Here is a 16,393-nt window from a genome sequence, read left to right as displayed (position 1 = left end):
ATTTAGGAAGGCCTTCCCCATGCCAAAGCCTCTCGTGGTTGCTTCTAATACTTTTGTAAGGATCCAGACTGTGAAAGCTTCAACTCCAAGGTGGAACTGAACTTCTACCTAAGGTGTGAGCAGGAGCAGTGGCAGCTGGCTCACTGGCACTGGCTGGGCTAATGCCACCATTCAGTAGTCTGACCCCACAGTACTAGTTTTGAATGGTGGCTCAAAGATTAAGGGTGATCCAGGCCCCATTAGCTACTGGGTGGATCATTGCAGTCCAGTAAGAATTTTCATTGAATGAGATCTGAAATGGAAATCTAAACAGTGGCGTCAGAAAGTTATTAGTAGGAAACCAAAGAAATGTTCATTTGTAAACCAGACAGAAGGTATTTTAAAACTGTCACCGTTCACGTGGGCAGGTAACTACTCAGTCCAATAGCTCCCTCTTGCCTCTGGTGATAATTACTAACGGGTAAAAGCCCCTAATGGCCTGGAGTCACTGGAGTTAGGGCTACTCCCTTTTGCTGAGCCTAGACACTGGCTAATCTACAAAAATCCTTGTTTATTTTGGTAGGATGGCAAATTCTTTTTCTTGGAAAGGAGTAATTTTAATAGGCTACATTAATTTAATTGGTTCAAAACACATTTTGTCTTTTATATATATATATATTTTTACAAGAGATGGTGTCTTGCCCTGGTGCCCAGGCTGGAGTGTAGTGGTGCTATCATAGCTCACTGCAGCCTCCAACTCCTGGCCTAAAGGGATTCTCCTGCCTCAGCCTCCCAAGTAGCTGGGACTACAGGTGCACGCCACAACGCCCAGCTAATTTTTTTATTTTTTGTAGAGATGGGGTCTCACTATGTTGCCCAGGCTGGTCTCGAACTTCTAGGTTCTAGTGATCCTCCCACCCTGACCTCCCAGAGTGCTGGGATTACAGACGCAAGACACCACGCCTGGTCAAAATTTCACATGGATACACAGAAAGAGCTGTCCAACTTAGTCAAACATCTACTAAAAGCACTTTGCAAACTTGAATTCCAATGTTGCTTATAGCTCTGAATTGAAATATTCACTTGAACTTCCAGAGGTATGAAAATGTTGTCCCATTATCATAGGAACGGAAAGTTAAATGATTAACAATTGGAAACATCACCTTAATATGTTCCTTCTGAATCCAATTAGACCCAGAAAGGCATTATATCACAGGCTCCAAGAAGTGAGATGGAATGTTTGCAACTAGACCAAGAGGAGTGCCATGCGTTCCGACAGTGCCTTGCAAAGCAGCGACTTTATCTCCTTCGCTCCTCGCCTGCACCAGTGGGGTGGACAAGGCAGAAACCGCAGGAAACTATGAATAACCACCATCAACCTGCCCGGGTGATTACAAAGGTAGTATTTGGCAAAACTACGGTGCAACCTAGAATTCATGAGTTTTAATTCTGGTAAGTACTTTGATAGTGACCTAAAGTTAACAGGAAAATATTTTTTAACATGACTTACGTGGTCCTTTCATTTCATGGGAGCTTAACATGGAGTCTACAGACTGTGTCCCAGCCGTGCTGAGACCCAGGGGTTGTCACAGGCTGGCCACCGGCCTGCTACCCCCACGGCTGAGGCAACTTGCAGCACTCACCAGGCGGTTTTAGTCACCTGAGGGGAGACAAGGGAGCAGGACTGTCACAGCACCTGTGAGACTGATTCCACAAACTCTTGTGAGAAGACTTGAAGGTTCTCGGAGAACTAAACAAATCAGGTGTATTAGCAAGAGAGAGAAAATGTATCACCACCTCCAAATTGATTCCTGTAGACACCTTCTGTTTGAGGCATATGCACAGAATTTTTATGAAGTAAAAATTAGGTCAAATGTGTGCCAGGTTAAAAAAAAAAAAAGCAAAATTTTAAGGACTGACACAAGGGACACTTAAAGGTTGAACATCACATTTTAATCTCAAAACCTTTTATCCAGTCCTCAAATTATTAACATGGAAAGGAATGATAAACTGCAGTTTTACCATTACCGTATCACTGTGTAACAAGCCCTTGTTACAAAATCTCCATCTACTGTCTCCAAAAAACCAATAGAAAACCCATACATTGTATCACCTAATGATCTATTAACAGATGAAATTTTAACCAACTTTATACCAGGAAACTATCAACAGAGGTACTTCAATCACATAGCTTAAAATATGGAGAAAAGACAGGTAAAAAAATTATCTTAACCTGTAGTAGTCTTTTTACTTTTTAAAATTTTTATAAAATACACTAATTTCCCAAAATAAAGAATATTATGACACATTGGTGTCAACTTACACAGATGAAAGCTGCTGCCAGCTTTTTTTTTTCCTAACTAAAGTTCATTTCACCAAACTTTTATATATTACATGAATATCCAAGTATTTTTAAAAAAATCAACACAGAGGAACATAATGTACAGTGTTTTTTTTTAAAAAAATGGTTAATTTAGGAATGATTTTATTTTCAACCACATAATATATCTTTTTAAGACCATGAAGCCTCTTGTCACCGCAAGAGGACTTTTTAGTTCACGTTTCTGTCTCCCAGTTTTAATTCTTAAAAGTAAAAAAAGAAAAGGTTTAATTTATTGACCATGAGAAAACCGTGGTAACGACCTCATTCACCACCAGCCGTCTTCCCTCCGTCGTTACCGAGACCCACAGCCGCGTGGCACACGGTGACACCGGTGGGGAGGCCAGTGACATCCGAGAGCGGACGTAAACAGACGGGCTCTGCTGGATGCTGCCACAGTTGCAAGGCGTGGGCACGCTCACCCCGTCCCTGCCGCCCTCAGCCGGGAGCACTTCCGCTCACGGCTCGGGGCGCGGCTCCTGGGCGCCTTACCCGAGAGGCGGCAGCAGCGGCTCCAGGGCGGGGCGGAGCACAGCGTGGACTGTGCGCCTCGTGCCTCGGTCGGTTCTCGGCACAGGCCAACCTCCGCGGGAACTGCCGTGAGACACGCACGCCACGCCCAGTCCGTGTCACCGCGGGACCCGGCTGCACATGCAAGGCGTGGGGACGTCACAAGGGATGAGGGGAGACTTTCACAGTGTTTCTCACAGCCTTGGGCTCGACACAGGCACCACTGACCACCACTACCTCACGGACGTCCGGCCGTGGCCCGCACGCAGGCGGCTTGGGGAACGACGGGCAGTGACACTTCACAGTCACCCTCAGACAGGGAGCACAACTTCCACCTTCTCCACTTTCAACAACAAACGAAGGGAGCTGCTTCTGCTATAAAACTAAATATGTTTCTGAATACTTTCTCTTCAAGGGTTGTGCTTTATTCTTCCCTAATCGCTTCACTGATTTCATTCTAGGAAAACTAGAAACCCACAAAATGAAACTGAGGACTACGTCTTAAGGGGGATTCCTGACCAAACTAGAGAGACGGGGAGTCACTGAGTTCTCCCGTCTTGAGTTTCTGTCTCCCTACCCTCAGCCCTTATGGACACTGACTCAGCTGAATGTCCGTTCGGTTTCCCAAAGAAGGGAACCAGACCAGAGTGCTGGCGTCTCTGTCTTAAAGAAGAAAACATGACCCCAGATTATAACGGTGGGGGGGGGAAGATGCATTCTACGTCAAAACGAACCTCTTGCTCGCAACAGGAGATAATCCAGCTTCTCCTTAGCTATCATTTCATAAATTAATAATCTCTTAAAATCATAATCCGAAGAATTTATCTATTATAAGAAAAGTTCAAGTTTAAAAAAGCAAATAAATTAGTTAAGCCTTGTAAACAATCGTCCATTTTAGTTACGTATCTTTAAAAAACAAGTTTCTGTATAGCGTACGGGACAGTACAAGGCACACGGCGCGCCGGTCCCAGGGCGGGAAACCGCGCACGCGCCCGTCCGCGAGCCGGGCGGCCGGCGGGCACCGAGTCACGCGCCAGTCCTTACTCGCTCCCGGCCGGCCGCGAGTCCACAGATGTGCTCTTTCCGTGAGTCGCTTTGTGCTGTTTCGCTGTGTGGCCCGATCGTCAAGCCTTCTCCGCGCTGGCTTCCTCAGATGTTTTCCACGAAGCTTCCCGGGAAAAGGCCGGTCTTCCCGTTACGCTGCAACGTGCCTTTGAACCAGCCATCCTCCCGCTTCTTATGAACAAACACAATGTCTCCTTCTTTGAGTTCGAGTTCCGCCTCGCTCTGGGGTGGGTAGGAAACCACCACCCTGTGCCTACGAGAGACAGAGGGACAGAGAGAGGTTTCAGTGCACCCTGTTCGAAGCAGCGATTAAAAGCAACGAGGCGCTATCGGCCTGCGCGAGCCCGCGACATGCACGGATAGGAAATAGCAGGAACCCGTTCGCAGCGTTTGTAAGATGACGCAAAATGCAATGTTTGCTGCTGGGCAGAGACTGGCGCTAGCAAAGACAGGGCTGGTGTGCACACCGGCCCGCTGCTGATGGCCCGGACGGCTCCTCTGCGTGACCTGTGCAGGGAGAACCGCCCTGGCCCTTCCCCGTGTTGTGTCTGGACCACACAGAGGGAAGAGTGTCGCTCCGTTTTCCAGGAGGGGCACCTTGTCTGTCAGCTCCCTGGAGAGACGGAACCGATTTGCCGGTGAGATTGGGGCACGCAGCTGCACAGCTGGCCTGGCCCTCTCTGGGCCACTGCCGGCGGGCTGCATGGGCCCCACTCTGCCTCTGCGTGCTCAGCACAGAGGGGTCAGGGGTCAGGGGTCAGGCCTGCCTGCTGGAGGGGAGTCCGGAAGCCTGTCTCTGTGTCCCTCACGCTGGAGTTGGACACGGGTGGGGAGCAATTCTGAGGATGCTCGTGGGCCCTACGTGCCCTGATTCTCCCTCAGACGGTGGGCCGAGGTCCGGACATGGAGGGAGCGGTCACCACAGTTCAACCCGATGCCGCCAGGCACCAGACTGGCGTCCTCATCTCTAACCGCAGAAGCTCCGTGAGTCTAACGCTACCTGTCCCCCGCCCCCAGGCTCCCGCCTGCAAAGGCAGTCACGTCTCACGTTCCGTGTCCTTCTGTCCTTCTGTTTTTCCAGCACGACTCCTCTCCTCGCTCCTCTCTTGCTTCTCCCGACCGAAGGGGAAGGGAACGGAGTCCGGCAGCCGGCCCTAGCGGCCGCACTCCCTGGCGTCCACACTCCAGTGCGGTCTCCCGCCGCGACACACAGGACGACCCATGTGACCGCGCAACGCCACTCCAGGGACAGCGTGTGACAGCGTGTGACCCCCACGGCCGGGCACAGGAGGCAGCGTGGCGTCCACCTTGCTCCTCCGGACCGTTCACGCTGGGGAAGTCAGCGCGGGCTGTGAGCACGCGGCGTCGCCGTGGAGACCGCGCTGGCGAGGCATGGAGCCTCTTCCCGAAGCCGAACGCTGGGCCCGGCATGGGGAGGGACCCCGCCCCAGGCAAGCGTCGGCTCGCTGGGGTCCTGACTGCAGCCTCGAGAAGCACCCCAGCCACAGTCGCCCAGGTAAGCCGCTCCTCAATTGCCTGATCCACAGAAACCGTGAAATGATAAATGTTCACCGTTGTTCTGAGCCACTGAGATTTGGGAGGCATTTGTTGCACAGCGATAGGTGACTAATAAATGACGACACCCATCTTTCTCTGTTGGATGCTAAGTGATGGGTATTTAGTCACAAAGGAGACTGAGTTCTATTTTTATTTGGTTCTCAAAGTCAGAAAATGAGTTTATAGCCTCACAAGGACCCACTCTTGACTGAGAGTGAAGAATGTTATGGCTTGAAAACGAGAGCCAGACAAATGCTATACGATTCCCCCAAACTTCGGAAACTCATTAGCGCCTCATCCTCTCACCAATCCCCATTCCACAAAAACCAGAATGTGAGGACAGGCCCAGCGGCTCAGCCTGTAGTCAGTCCCAGGATCACTTGAGGCCGAGAGTTCAAGGCTGCAGTGAGCCACAATGGGGCCACTGCACTCCAGCCTGGGCAACAAAGCGAGACTCTTGAAAAAACAAGAACAGAAACTGGAACGCGCTCATATTAAGAAAGACCCTAGCAGGAGTTTCAGGTTAATACACTATAAAAAGTGTATCTCTGCAGAGGCTAAGTGGCTGCCCGAACAATTCCTGAGCTCCTTTGGGCACAGGGACCAAATTACAGTCCAAGATCCGAAGGAAAAGCACATCACGGAGGCTGGCTTATCATTTCCAAGAAAGGTCCAGCTAATTCAAACGTGAGCGTTCACAGACCACAGGCTGGGGTGGGTTCCATCAAGCATGGATGGGGGAGGAGGCTCGGCAGGGCGGGAGAAGCTCTGGCCTGTGGGTGGGCTCAGCCTTTAATCCCCAATTAGAGAGTTTAATTTGGGACTAGTTATCACAGCCCTCTTGGTCTCAGTTTCCTCATCTGGAGAACAGCACTACCGTGGGTCAAACAGGTATTTTGCATGTAGTGCAGTGACACTGTAAGTATTATGCCCTTAAAACAGTGTTTGGCACATAGTTCAATCCCACCACGTTACCTCCGATATGATCACGTGGCTTAGGCAGGTGTGCCAGGGTCGTGGCATTGCTGGGAGGTGAGGACGGGCCAGGCCGTGGCTGGCCACCTCTCACCAGGAAACAAACTCCGGCCACAGCCTGAACAGCTTCCTGATAAGACTTGACAAACGTTAGAATGACATGGTTAGGGTTTTGCAATTCCTTCTCTGATATTTTTAAAAGCAAGACAAATAATTCCATCATGGACTTATCTGAAGGAAGGATCTAGATGAGAAGATTTCTCAAGTCTGATGTCAGCATGCCAAAAATCCGTGTAAAAAGTAATGATGTAGTTGCCATTTGGGGCAAGTTAAAATTTAAGCAAAGCTTTACAATTCTGGGGAAAAAAATGTACAAGTGACTCAAAACATATTCAGAGTAGATCTCTCATGAGATGTATTCCCTACTGGTGCTCAGCAAGCTGCCTTGAAGGTGAAATGGAACAAAAATAGCTCTTGAAAAACTTGGAAGTGAATTAGATTAATATATGCATTTTATAAAATGTACTAAACCAATTTTGTCAAAAAAATTTTTTTGAGCTGTAACTGCTGCTGGGCTAAGAACATAATCTTCCTGCCAAGTTCCCAGTGGGAGCAAATTTTCATTGCTGAGTTTTATAAACCTCTGGGGGCGTGGAATGAGAAGCCATGCACATAATGGAAACTGTGACACAGTCTTGATCACATGAAGACTACCAGGTGCAGCAGTAACCGACTCCACGCAGGAATCCTCCAGCTCAGACCCCGGTCTCCCACCTCGTGAGCTGGTTCACACAGGGATTTCTAATTCAGATGCAAACGGCCAAACACTGGCACGACTGGCCAACTATTCCAGGCATGGAAAGGCTTTGCCAAGTAGAACGGTTACAGACCAGCGAGCAGATGTGAGGCACAGCTGCAGAGGCCTCTGCCTCTGCTTCCCCACCCTCTGCCGCACTCGGATTGTGCCCGTCCTTACACAAACCGGGCTTTGGAAAAGCTCTGAACCTCAGGAGTCAAAGACGACTCTCCCATGGCCACCACGCACCTGCTGATCCACCTTCAAAATCTGTACCCCACCCACTCCCCTCTTCACTGTCATTGTCACCATCCTGGGTGACGACCTCATTACCTGTCACCCGGTCAAGTCATCTGCCTGTCCTTCCTGCCTCCGATCTCTTCCTGTCCCCAATCCAGTCTACACAGACCCACATGTTAATATTCTTAAGTGGTAACTCTATTTGCAGGTCCCCATTGCTATACAATGCCACTAGCAGCTCCCAGAGCCCGTGAGTGAGGCTCACCTCAGCGTGGTCTGCAAAGCCCTCCATGACTGGGCCTCAACCCTCTTTATAGGCACAGCTGCTTAGTACCACCCCAAGCAAACCAAACAATCCCCTAAGCCAGAAAACATCCTCCGAATATGGACCTCACTTCTCCACGCAGACCCCGGTTCACGTGGGCCCTTCCACTAGGGCTCTCCCATCCCGTGACGCCCTCTCTGCGCAGCCACACCCCGCCAGCCTCCCCAAGTCTGGCTCCAGTCTCCCCTGGGAAATCTGCAGCCCCAGGGCTGGAGGTAATTTCATGCTTTATTAGTCCCAGAGGCCTCCATGTATATTTCCTACGGCACTTAGCACGGTCTACACTGTACTACTACCACCTGTGTCCCTGCCTCGGTTATTCTACTGGACCGTACGCTGCTTGAAGGGTGAGATGATGGTAAATTCACTTTCTATGCCTCATACCACTTAGCACAGCACACACAGTAATTCTTAATAAGCATGGCAAGCGACAAAAGAAAAGGCCTAATTGACAGTAAATCTGTTAAATGTACAAAGCTCTTTAACACGGGATGGAATTCCGACACATGCTGCAACACGGATGAACCTTAGAAACACTATGCTAAGTGAATTAAGCCTCTCCCCACGCACACGCACACACGCACACACACACAAGGACAGACACTGTATGGTTCCATTTATGAGGTCCCCAGAACCGGCACTCACGGACAGAACGCAGAATGGGAGTTGCCGGGGCCTGGCGAGGGGGGCAGCCAGGAGTCAGCCTTTACTGGACACAGACTCCGTCTGGGGTGACAGACGCTCTGGAGATGGACAGTGGTGACTGGCTGCACAGCAAGGTGAGCGCACTTAATGCTTCTGAACTGCACACTTGAAAAAATGGCAAATTTTATGTGTATTTTATGGTGCCACAATTAAAAAAATAAGATGAGCAAATGAATGAATAAAATGGAAAAATTTTTGAAAGGAGAGAACAAAGCTGCCTGGCACCCTGGTTGTCGGACACACGCCCTCCCCTCTGCGCAAAGCACAGAGCTGTTAGGTCACAGCGCGGCCCACACGCCCGGCCTCTCGGTGGCCGTGCCACCCTGACTCAGCTTTCGTGGCGGGGACCAGGGTGGAATTCGAGAAACAGAGTCTAGCCACGCAAGAAGTTCCACGGGCATCTGATGCCAACCTGCTTGGTGTAGGCTACGGTACCCTCGCTTCCATCTGATGGTCACCTGCAATCTTTCACTAGTGTGTGTTTTCTATTTCCTTTATTTTTCTGGCCTCTCTGGTGTTCTCTGTATGTCACACGTTCTTGTTTCTAATCTCCCCAGGTGTGGCTCCCGGAGGCACCCGGTCCATGGCTCTGGCCTGGTGGGTAACCACGTGCTGCTTTCTGCCAGTTGCCACAGCGATCGCATCTCCAGTGAAGTGTCTCACTGGCACAACCACTCCAGCTTGCTCCAGGTCCTAGTGAATCATGCCCATCGCTTCACCCAGTGGGTCCATTGTCACAGACTCAAAGAAATCAATCATGCTGGTTAAGCCCGGCCGCCTCTCTGTAAATCTATCTCTATCCAATTTGTATGTCTCCAGCGCTCTAGCTTAATCCCTGACCAAAGATCACAGGTTCCTTTCCAGTTCAGGAGATGGGCTTATAGGTATGTGGCTAACAATTCAATTCCTAAATTAAAAAACACACACAGATAAAGATGACTTGCTGTGTCTCTGTAAGCCCTCTGTATTTTCTTTTAGGAGGAAACCAACCAACCCTGTCACACATACTTTCTTTGATTTGCCATCCCTTCTGAAATACTGTATTTCTACCTTCTCTTTACAACTTCCTAATCATTTTTTCTCCATCCCTCTAAAACAGAGCCTAAAATATTTGTTCTATTATTTCTGCTGTCATCAATTATACATTTTCAGCCTCCAGGATATAGCGCTGCTTCCTGCTTGTTTTCTTCAGTCTCCAACACACACAAAGAATCCTCTTGTTCCCCGGAGAATTCCCTGGGCTGACACAGACTTGTCGGCTCACTTCAAGGCTCATCCTTCCGTCACGAGGTTGCTGAAGTCTCCACGCCACTCGGATGCTTCTCTCATGGACCCCCCGGCTGCCTGGTCCCTCCCTCCCGCTGCTTTGGGTACACGGCACGGGGTCACGGCTGCACAGGAAACTGCAGGCTTGTTCCCGTTACAGCCTGCAGATGAATCCCATCTCAGACTGTCCCGACAGCACGCACCGCACGGCGTTTCAGTGAAATCCTAGCAGTGCCGGCTCTCCCAGCATAGCCCCGGGCTCCGCAGGGCGCCAAGGTGAGGGCCGCTGACGTCGTCGTGTGCGGGGAGGAGCTGTGAGAGTCTGGGACGCTTCCTGAATCACACTGACGGGAGAGGTTCTCTTCCCTTCGGTTTTAGCATTCGGTACTTTTTACTGTGTTGAGATGTTCGAAATATGAAAACAGGTAATCCCTGCATCATATATATTTGGTAGCTTTTAATTAACTGGAAAACTCATTCCCAGTGAGTAACAACATTTTTCCTATGTTTCCGCACACTTTTCCTGTTGTTTTTACAGTCAGACAGATCTACGGATCCAAGTTAAACAGACGCTGCGGCCGCCACTGTGCGAGGAGCTGTGGAAAGCTGCTCAGGCTGGCAATTATGTGCGATATTCCATCAAACATACGGGTTATAGAAATGTAAGCTCGGGTAGAGATCTTATCCAAAGACCCCTTTCCTGCTTGTAAAAACTGAAATGTTTTGTGGAAACCCTGCCAGAGCAGGCCGCAGTGCCCGGCCCACCTGTCCCGTCATCAAGCCCTCTGTGGTCCCTGTTCCACCTGCACCCCTTGCTCCCCGAAATGCCGTCACCTGTCTACGGCAGCCCTCCCGCCCTCCCAGATGAGCCAAGAGGGACCCGCTGTAGAAACGCTCCTCCGAGAGGACGGGCCCGGATGCAGGAGCCACGGAGACGGGACATCTGGCAACCGTGGGGGCGTGTGGGGGCGGGGGCCGGGTGCCCGAGCCAGCGCCCAGGGAGAGTGACCCTCACTCACAGCGTCACACAGACGCCACAAATGACAGGGACACAGCACAGGGGCCCAGGGCACGAAGGAAAAAGTGCAGATCAACGTCCGGAGGGAGAGTCCTCTGTGACCAAGAGGAAGTAAGCAACCGACCGGCCCGACTGGGGGGCAGGAGGACCCCCTCGGACAGCAGGCTGGCCCTGCAGGACAAAGGCCGACTCCCGGAGCAGGACAGTAAGTGAATTCTGGACAAAATCTCAAAGCCTTCCTGAGGGCACGATGGACGAGAGGAAAGACAGGATGATTTCATATGTAGAAAGCGAATACTTTTTTTAGGGTAATGTCTCATTTTAAAGCTGACTTCTTCATAAGGGTTATTAGAACTCCAAAAAATTATTTCACCTCACTGTAAAAATACATAATGAATCATGTACTTTGTACGTATGGTACATAGGTTACGGGAGGTTTACTCTTTCCTATTTTTCATAGTTTAAGTAAAAAGTATGCCAAAAAAATCACATGAATGAAGGCCTCAGATTTTGGTGGGCACAAATGTTTGCGAGGCGCCACCTGAAATGCAGAGGTGAGGTGAGTTTAAGTCATTTTAAAGAGTAAGACTTTATAGTAAGAGTTCAAATCAGCAATACAGGGAATCCCAACAAAAAGGCCATGCCTCCACAATTGAGAAATCTGACTTATAAAATTCAGGTCCAGAGGAAATTAAGTTTATAGAAATAATAAAACAGATGCTACTTGAAACAAATTTATGTTTATATGTTATGTGAAAATAGTCCACTATCTTTAGTGTACTTCACGATGTTTTCTCATGTAACAAATAAAATTTCATTTTTCGGTTTATGTAACCCAAGTAGATATTTGTCTTTTTCAATATACTTTCCTTCCTAACACACTCCTAGCACCCGAGTATTTGCACCAAACACCTGCTCTGGCTCGAGGCCAGAGTCGCCAGGACAGGCTCGGTGGCCGCTGGGTCGGGGGCAGGAGGAAGACTCCTCCCACGCGCAGACCCTGCGGCCCTTACAGCAGCGGGCAGTGATGCCAACCTTTAATAAAAAGGGCAAAGGATAAAAAAAAAAAAAAGGGAGTGGCTGCTGACGACGGCAGAGCCAAGGAGGAGGACGTGAGCATGAAGCGTTTCTAGCGACTGGCAGATTTCCCCTGGATGGAATTCCGAGCGGCTGACTGGACAAAACACAGGAGAAGAAGGTGGCGGTGGGGGGACCTCACCCAGGTAAGAAATGGGAGGAAAAAGGAGGACAGAGGATGTTGTAGCAAGTGGTAAAAGGAAGTCGGGTTGTTACAAATTCAGCTCAAAAATAGACAGGAGGACGTGGAGAAATATCTCAAATAACAGAACGCACACGCGGGCACACAGCTCGCCGTGCATTTTTAGCTTTCGGCCGCAATGACGCGGGACTCACCTTTCGCAAACAACGGGCCTGGCCTCGCTCACGACAGGGCCGAGGGAGGAGCAGGCCTGCCTCGGCGGGGGCGCAATGGGCACGGCCGAGTCCAGCGAGCTCGCCTTCCGGTGGAACGCGTCCTGCGCCAGGGCTGCGCCCGCCGCCACCACCGCGACCGGGCCGTCTCCATCCGTGGGGCAGGAGCCGGCCCTGCCATGGCCACCGCCGAGGGGCAGCTCTGGGCCCACCGCTCCCTGCAGGGGCAGCTCACCGCCCAGCTCCAGGTCCAGGGTGGGCGACGCTGGGGGCGACACCCGCGGCTTGCGCTTGGTGGAGGCGCCAGAGAGCAACTTCAGCAAGCCCTTCTTTTCTTTCTAGAGAGACAGAGAAAAAAAGAATACAAGTTGGAGACGGACAGTACTATCGCTGCCGTAATCTATAGGGCCTTCCGGTTTCAATGTTTTATCTGCTCTTTTACAATTACTCCTGTGGACCTCTGACTATTCCTAACCTGGAGCGATTTCTGGGAGGCGTTACCTCGACCTTCTCCCTTTCCGCCCGCCCGCTTCTGTTGTTCTGGACATTCCATGGTTCGTTACTCTCTTTTGCTGAGGTAGGACAGGCAGATAAAAAGGATGCAAAACGAAAACCCCACCGATCCACCAATCCACACTGCAGGTTTGGTAAAAGCAGAAGCAGACGTTTTAGGATGCGACGGAAATTCCAGATTGTGGACGTAATTCCAGCACACTGTGCCTCCCCGGTCTCCAATCACGTAACGGCTGCCCGCGCTGAAGGGGATGAAGGCCTCACCTAACAGCTCCTCTCTCCCGGCCTCGGCCCCGGCCTTATCGCCCATGGCAGTGACCGGAGTTAAGGGCTGAGCCACTTCTCACATGTCACCACCTCGATTAAATTTAACAAGCCAAAAACAACGGAAGTTAAACCGTTTCTGTGGTGCTGGTACCTCCTTGAGTAGAAACCCAAAAATAACTCCACAAAATTTTAACGAAAAACGTCAGTACAGTCATCAACAATTTTATGTCTCCTTTTACAAGCAAATGCACAAGTAAGAGTTGTCCCCAGGAATCTCATTCTGCAGGAGCCATCTCTTAAAGTTCTGTCTCTTTTGATACTTTCCTCTCTGCTCTGCCAGGGAAGCAGGCTCTCCCAAACCCTAGGAGCCAAACCAAGCTTAACATCATCGCTGTTTCACTAAGATGCCAACTGTATCATCAAGTCCTTGGTATAGAAACACTGCTTGAAAAGGAAACATTTCCCAGAGAACTCTCTCTCTACAAAACTCTACAAGCAAATTGGAATTATTAAGGCCCTAACAGGGAAACAGAATTATGAGGGAGCCACTGAGGAATTTCTCTTGGGAACACAAGTTCGTTCGGACTCAGTAAACTCCTTGGGGAAATGACTGTAAATCCACAACAGCACGGTTCCAGCAGCAACAGTGCGGCAGGAAAAAGGGAGAGACAGGAGCGATCACTTATCAGGCCGGCAGGCGTCCCGGGGAAAGTGCAGCACAGTCGCCAGGTACCCATGGCTGCTCACGGCGCACGGGAGCCCCTGGGCATGTCCTGGGAAGGGGGAGGGGCTGGGCGGCAGGTCCAGCAGTCTCCTCTGTGCCTGTGCGGCCTGGGCTGCAGACGGCCAGGGCCAGCTGGCCTGCCCATCCCCCTCTGCTGCCTGAGGAAGATCCCTTGCGTTTCTCTTCGAAGCCTGGCCTCAGCTGACCTCACTGGCTTTGGCCTCACCCATTTGGGGCCCCATTTTCCGAGGGGCTGCCATGTGCATTCCAGCAGACACCCTCACAGACCCAGACTCCCCGCTCGCGTGCTGCGACCACACCCAGCGGCGCGTGCAGGGCCCGGGACAGCCTGCAGACCAAGGAAACAGTGGAAGAGGATGGGACCAACAGGAGGAAGAAAAAGTACTCAGCTAGTGCCAGGGCTAAGGAAACAAAAGAGGGTATTCTGGATTCCCCAAATCCAGAGAACTAAAGCCTCTCCTCCGCAAGACGGCCAGTGAAGTGGTGTGCCCAGACCCCCGCCAGGGCTGTGCCACGCTTCCTGCAGAGAGCTCGAGGCCTGGAGGGCCAGGACGTGGGCTGGCAAAGAATGATGCCCCACAGCTTCTGCTTCTAAGGCTGCAGTCAGCTGTAACTTCCAGCCACGGCCACGATGTACGAAAGCACGTCCTAACCCCTGGACCCCCACCAGTCTGGTGAGAACATCAGGTCCATTGATAGATTACAATCTCAGCAAGCTACGGCTAAAGACATCGCTTAAAAGCTCAGTTCTGAGCACTCATAAAAAAATATCAGATAACTGAATGGTACACAGGGAACAGTCTTTAAAGTGATTAAGAAGAAAGATGACTTGATTGATCTAAAATGATTAAAGACATTAAATACAGCGTGCTTTAATGACTTCTAAGGGATATGTTAACACCATCAACAATGCTGACTGCCCGTGGAGCAGAAGGCAGAGGATGAGGTACATGGTGGGGGGCGGGGGTGCGAGCAGGGGGCAGGTGGGGGACAGGGGGTACAGGTGGGGGTGCTGACACAGGAGAGATGCCACCCTTAGTTTCAGGAACTGCACTTTTAGTATCATTTTCTGCTATTTTCTGTGTTAGCAGAACAATGTGCCACATGAGAGATAATTTTGCAAAATCAGACACTTATCATCCAAGAGCACCTTTGTTTTTTTCAAAATCCAACAGCAGAAATGAAAACTATGGATGAATTAATAAAGACTACACTTCAGTAAGGCAATTTTAAAAATGTAATGTTAGCATGTCTGAGAAAGGGGCATATCTTTGAACATAAACTTTAATAATTCACCTCCTGTGAGTTCTCCAAGAAATTATTCCTAGATGAAATAATATTTTATAGTCATAATTTTCTTTTCAGAAGATTTGATGATTTAAAGCATCACATATTAAAAAAAAAAGAACTATCTGGGATATAAATGATCAACGGATAACCAAAAGGAATAATTTTTGCATGCAAAATGATTTGTGAATATCACCTTAATACCTTTCTAGTACCTGCATAACAGAAGATAAGCACAATATGGAAAACGTTAAGTCAGAGCTCCTTCCCAAGCAAAAACGCACGTTATTTGAGCAACTCACAATTAACAACATTTTACACATCGAGTCTTCCTCCCTACTCCTCTCCTTGCCCTCACATGTATACAGAAATTAACTAAAGACAGCCTTCCTGGGGCACAGGTCATCAATAATCTACACAGTCAGGCTCCCAATAATCAGAGTCATCGTTCTTAGGTGAGAAATCTAAAAAAATTAATGCATGTGACTGTCTAATAACAATCACTCATACGTTCAACAAATACTTGTGGAAGGTCTATATAAACAATGAGCTAGGCTCTGGGAATATAGTGAATACATAGTTTACTTTCTCTAGCAAAGACACAAACACAGCTATAAAATATGTGTTCTGCAGAAAAATAAAGCAGGATGGGGGCAGAGCGAAGAACCAGGAGATGCTGTCTGCGCCGGGAGGTCAGGAAAGGTTGCTTTAAAGAAGGGCAGGGAGGGAGGGAGAGAGGGGCCACCGAGAATTCTAGACATGGTTCAATACCACCAGGTTCAAGAATCTTGTTAAACACTTTTACAAGGATTTCCATATTTATTCCCGGCAGCAATCTAATGAGATGGGAATCAATTATTATTCTCATTGCCTAAAATCACACTGCTAGTAAGGGGTGCAAGTGGGATTTGAACCGAGCCCACACACTTTTCTCCCGTGAGCTCAGCACAGGCAACACTTCCCGGAGCACATCTGCTCGGCGAGCGCTCAGAGCAGACTCACGCGCCCAACACCTGCCGGTAACAGAGACTGCGCTTAGCCACGTCTGTGTGCAGATCTATGCTGTGCAGACCTGACGCAGATCCGGGCAGGGACAGTGATCAAGTCCACTTAACAGGGAGGATGGGCTTCTCCCTCCAAAAATTAACACATTGACTGTCATACTAGAAAAAATTTTTTTCCCTGGAGCCACGGTGTTTTATTACGAAAATAAAATAAAAACTTTGAAAACAAAATGATTCTAACTTCATGAAAAATGTTATTTTTTATTGTTTTCTGTGCATGAGTTGTATGCAATTAAACTGTCGATATGAACTGTAATCGTAAGAACGTCA

The 16,393-nt window shown here is 49.5% G+C and overlaps 1 protein-coding gene across 1 annotated transcript in view; it reads right to left on the bottom strand.

Moving 5' to 3' along the window:
- Positions 1 to 2,202: 2,202 nt before the first annotated feature.
- The window catches only part of SH3RF1 (SH3 domain containing ring finger 1), a 157,297-nt gene continuing 143,106 nt past the window's right edge, over positions 2,203 to 16,393 (bottom strand). The window contains exons 11-12 of the mRNA XM_012770629.2: positions 12,230 to 12,585; positions 2,203 to 4,187 (exon numbers count right to left, since the gene is read on the bottom strand). Coding sequence (XP_012626083.1) covers positions 4,019 to 4,187; positions 12,230 to 12,585 — 525 coding nt within the window. The 3' untranslated portion in view covers positions 2,203 to 4,018. The remainder of the gene's footprint in view (positions 4,188 to 12,229; positions 12,586 to 16,393) is intronic.

The sequence above is a fragment of the Microcebus murinus genome, chromosome 15 (assembly GCF_040939455.1).
Source record: "Microcebus murinus isolate Inina chromosome 15, M.murinus_Inina_mat1.0, whole genome shotgun sequence".
NCBI classification, from domain to species: Eukaryota; Metazoa; Chordata; class Mammalia; order Primates; family Cheirogaleidae; genus Microcebus; species Microcebus murinus.
This window is presented reverse-complemented; position numbering and strand designations above follow the sequence as displayed.